The 4,743-nt window shown below is 37.8% G+C and overlaps 1 protein-coding gene across 1 annotated transcript; it reads right to left on the bottom strand.

Annotated features, from left to right (window-relative positions):
• Positions 1–621: 621 nt before the first annotated feature.
• LOC122073444 (cytochrome P450 72A397-like) lies at positions 622–3,906 on the bottom strand. Its single transcript, XM_042638035.1, has 5 exons — positions 3,405–3,906; positions 2,827–3,047; positions 2,465–2,715; positions 1,376–1,763; positions 622–1,272 (listed from the first exon to the last, which is right to left on the bottom strand). Exons 1-5 carry the CDS (start codon positions 3,883–3,885, stop codon positions 847–849), a joined length of 1,767 nt encoding a protein of 588 aa, XP_042493969.1. The 5' UTR covers positions 3,886–3,906; the 3' UTR covers positions 622–846.
• Positions 3,907–4,743: the final 837 nt, after the last annotated feature.

The raw sequence follows: 4,743 nt of genomic DNA on the forward strand, positions 1-4,743 counted from the left end.
AGCAGATTCCCCTAATAAGGAAATTTTTGAATTTTCAAATGAAAAAGGGGAAAGCTCTTTAAAGTCAACACCACAAAATCGGCATAATCATGACGAGCAGGAAGTCCACTGGTAGATGTATTCTCATGGTATTCCTATAAAATAAGAATCAAACTAATACTTTAGTGGGCTGAAAATTCCATTTACAAAAGGGAACTGTGGTTAGCACTCGCAGTATTTTCTTTTTTCTTTTCTTTAAATTGTATTATATTTTAATACCAAGCTAGTAAATAGTTAAAGGGAGAGGGTTCCTTAAAAGGCAGCGTGGTCTTTACATCAGTATGAAAGTCAATGAGAGCAGCCACGGAAGCATTAATAAGGGCATATTTTCTACATTTCATGAGAGGTGAGGCGATCATTTCACCGCCCTCTATGTCTCGGTGCACAAGTCATGCAACTTTTTAAGCTTTTTTTCCCATAGTTAAAATAGGAGAAATTGTCCTTACGGATTAACACTTTTTCAAATCTCACGAGGCATCTATTCTAGATGATGTGTTCATTCCAACGGTTGGATAGAGAGGATAAGGTCTAGATTAGTCACGTTGAATTTCATAGTGTATGAATAGAATAAGACAATTTAGATAAGAAAAACCATAAAAATTGATGGCTCAAATCTATAATGTGGCTTCTGCAAACTTCGCAGAAATTGTTACACCAATAACCATAACCTCTCTTTTATAACAATAGATTTTCAAACAAGTGTACAGTGTACATTTGGTACAAATTAAACACATTCAACTATCAAAATAATTCAAATAAAAGTTTATAATGACGGATCATCAAAAAATGATGATTATGAAGATGATTCTACAATCTATTTAATATGATTTGAGCACCATGTTGTGGATGAAGAGTTATTACAGTGGTAGGAGCATGAGCATAGGATGGAGAAAGTTCAAAAGCAAAACGTTGTAGAATCATGGCTAAAGCCATCTTTGCTTCTGTTATTGCGAAGTTCTGCCCAATGCATATTCGAGGGCCCCAACCAAATGGGAAGAATGAAACTTGATTCTTTGTGGCTTTTGAGATTCCTTCTGCAAATCTCTCTGGTTTGAATTCCTCTGCATCTTCACCCCAGACTTCATGATCATGGTGAAGAAGGGCTATAGGTAACATTAGTTGTACTCCAGGGGGTAGAGACATTTCTCCTAGTTTTATGTTCTTGTTTGTACACCGATCAAGAGATAACACTGGTGGATATAATCTAAGAACCTCATACAAAATCATGGTAACCTGCAATGGAGGATTAAGAAAGGGAAGAGAGTTTAAAAAAATATGTTTCAAACTTTCAAATTTTAATATAATCTATATGTATCTAAGATTGATAGGTTCTTACAATTTTGAGGTGACTTAGTCCATCAAGATTTGGTTTGTTCTTTCCACAGACTTGTAAGACTTCTTCCCTTGCACGAGCTTGCCATTCTGAATGCATACTTAATACAATCATCGTCCAAACGAGTAGAACAGATGTGGTTTCTTGCCCTGCAAAGTAGAATAGTTTACACTCTTGGATGACCTCTTCGATGGTCATCCCAGCATTCTTCTTGTTTTTATTTTCTTGAATTTCATTATTGTCAGATTCAAGTAATAACCCTAACAAGTCATCGTTGTTGGCTTCCGCAACCTTCATAGCCTTCTGTCTTTTGTTGATGATGCCCATTAAAATGGCTTGCACTTCTCTATCAATTTCTTTTATTCTTTTGTTCTTTTTAGTTGGTAGAAAACTGTACACATAACACATGATAACATTAATAAAAACAAGGATTAACCTTTTTTAACTATACGATATACTACAATAATGCCAACCATAGGGGCACACACATATACTGATTTACAAGTTGGCTTCACACTGACTAGAGCCAATTACTATTACCGTATAGCACTGCCCATCCACCCACAACCAGGATTGGTTCTCTCTCAAGACCAAGGGTTGGTCGTCTCCACTAACTAGAGGCTGGTTGTCTCCACCAATCAATCCAGAGAACACAATCTATGCCGACCACGTGTCTTGCCTACAAGGCTTACCTCCACCAATAGCGTTTGGATCAACATTAAAGGAGAAAACAACTAGTTCTCCAATGGTCATTAGCATCGACCACTATATAAGAGGGAGTCAACCAAATTAAGGGTAAGGGCACTCAAAACAATCTAAACCCTACTTCATCTTCCTTCTTTCTCAACTGCACTACTGACTTAGGCATTAGAGCCTCCTTACAGGAATACCCCTCAAGTCTTGGTTTTCTTATCCGTTGGTTGCACGTCTTCACTGGACATGACTCTAGATCAACACTATATATTTGTGATTTATAAGTTATCAATGTCATACTTCATGACCACATTTGCCATTTTTTCCACAAGAAGCTAGGGAAAATGGATATTGGCTTGTTGCTAGTAATGCTCAATAGACAAGAAAGATGAGTTATACCTATAACCAGGCACGAATATTAATGGGGTCCGAAAAGACTGTATGATGAGATCGGCTTGCTCATCTTGCAATTTGAATATCCGTATACCTTCTTCATAGGAGCTACCAAATGCTGCCCTAGAGATGACATCTCCTGTTAAATATTGGAGTTCTGGCCACACATCTAATTCACAAGACCCTTCTGATGTAACCAATTTCTCCCATTTGCTTACCATCTCATTAGAGCTTGTATAAAATGCAGATAACATTCGCTTTAATAGTTAACAAAGAAGAAGAATATACAATCTATCAGCATCACAATAGCATGAAAAAGCTACAATAATAGGATTAGAAAAAAAAAATGTTTAAGATATAGAACCAACCTTAAGTTTTTCCAAATGAAAGGCAGGGTTTATAATCCTTCTGTGTTTGGCCCATTTCTCACCCTCATAAGTTGCAAGTCCACCTATAAAATACCGTCCAAGTGGAATTCCTTTGATCTTTGCAAAGTGACCAAACTTGTTACTCATAATATCCCTTACAAGGTTAGGATCCATAATATACAATTTTAGATTTGTTCCAAACCAAAAGGCTGAGTTTTTACCTGCATTTTGAAATTTCAATTATCAATAAATAGTTGTATTTTACCCTAAAAAAAATAGAATCTTCTTTTCAAGGCTTAAAATTTAAGGCTGCAAGACTTTGGGCTATCCCAAAAGAATCAAGTCAATTACTTAAACTATTAATAGTTTCTTCTCTCTCGCAATATGTACCAGTGTACTCATGGCATTATTGTGCTCTTTCCCAACTTTGAGTGGGAACAAAAGTTTTAGACTGAAAAAAAAAAAAGATAGACAAAAATTTATCATGTGATTTTTGAAAACATCATCTTCCATCGTTACATTAATAACTACTCGACAAAGAAAAAACATTTGCAGAGAAAATCGGAGGGAAAACATACCTAACTTCTGTATGGTTTGAAGATGAAAAGGCAACACACGTGGAACAATATCATGGGATAGGTTCATTGGCTTGGACTGAGCTTCCTTGAACATCCTCTGGAACTCTTTCAGGTCACCAAACAGTAAATTGTACGGAGTGACTTTGATGCCTTGTTCCTGGAGAAGCCTCTCCAGCTTCTTGGGTTTCCACCATATCCATTCCAACACCTTCCATCCCCACCATAATACAACCAAAATGCACAATATCACAATTGAAATGAACCCACCTTCTCCCATCACTTCTTTCACAGAGAGAAAGAGAGAGAGAGAGAGAGAGAGAGAGAGAGCGAGCACTTGGAACACCACAGGTGCCACTTCAGAGAGGAGAGGGAGGAGGGGGTATTTAAATGATAAGAAGCGGAATGGAATGGTGTGGTGTGGTGTGGGCGTGGTGAGGTGGGGGAAAGCAGAGGAGTCGGGCGGAATATGTGATGGGGACATCAAAGTGTACAGGCGCAAGAAGAAGAAGAAGCAGCCATCTTTGTGGCTGGAAGAATAGAAAGAAGATCTTGTGGGCCCCAAGCTCGATCCAGATTTTAGAAGATCTTAGAAGATTTCAGAAGATCTTGTGGGTCCCAAGATCGATCCAGATTTTTAGAAGATCTTGGAAGATTTTGTGGACCCAACCAAATCTTATTTGGTCCAAAGATCGATCCAGATTTTTTAGAAGATCTTGGAAGATTTTGTGGACCCCACCAAATCTTTTTTGATTCTAGTACTTTGCTTTAAATCTAGTGATATTTGATTGTCTTACACAATTAGGAAACTAGGATTTCTTTATATTGATCTATTAGGTAGTTTTTATTTCATGCAATTGAGTTTCTAAGTATCTTTTTATTTTTGGAAGTTTACTCTCTTTAAGTGTAAGGCAATTGGCCATTGTTCATGTTCAATTAATGAAGAATATTGAAAAGAAGAATAAACCCTCAAACCCCTCACGATTCTCTCTCTCTCTCGTTCTCTCATCTTTCTCTCTCGCCTCTTTCCTCCCTTACTCTCTCGGCTCTCTCTTCTCTCAATCTTCTTGTCTCGCCTCCCTCTCTTTCTTTTCAGTCTTATCAATTTTTTTTTCTGCTGCTGTGTTGTTAATACTGCACCTGCTACCTTGCCTCATTGCTGCTGCAACACATTACTGGAGTTACAAAATTGCTGCCGCTGCACCTGCTACCTTACCTCACTGCTGCTGCAACATATTCCTGCTGTTATAAACTTGTTGCTGCAACATATTTCTGCCGGTACAAAACTGCACTGCTGCACACTGCTGCCTTTACACCACTGCTGCTACTCTCTCTACAATTA

This window comes from Macadamia integrifolia, chromosome 3 (assembly GCF_013358625.1).
Source record: "Macadamia integrifolia cultivar HAES 741 chromosome 3, SCU_Mint_v3, whole genome shotgun sequence".
NCBI classification, from domain to species: Eukaryota; Viridiplantae; Streptophyta; class Magnoliopsida; order Proteales; family Proteaceae; genus Macadamia; species Macadamia integrifolia.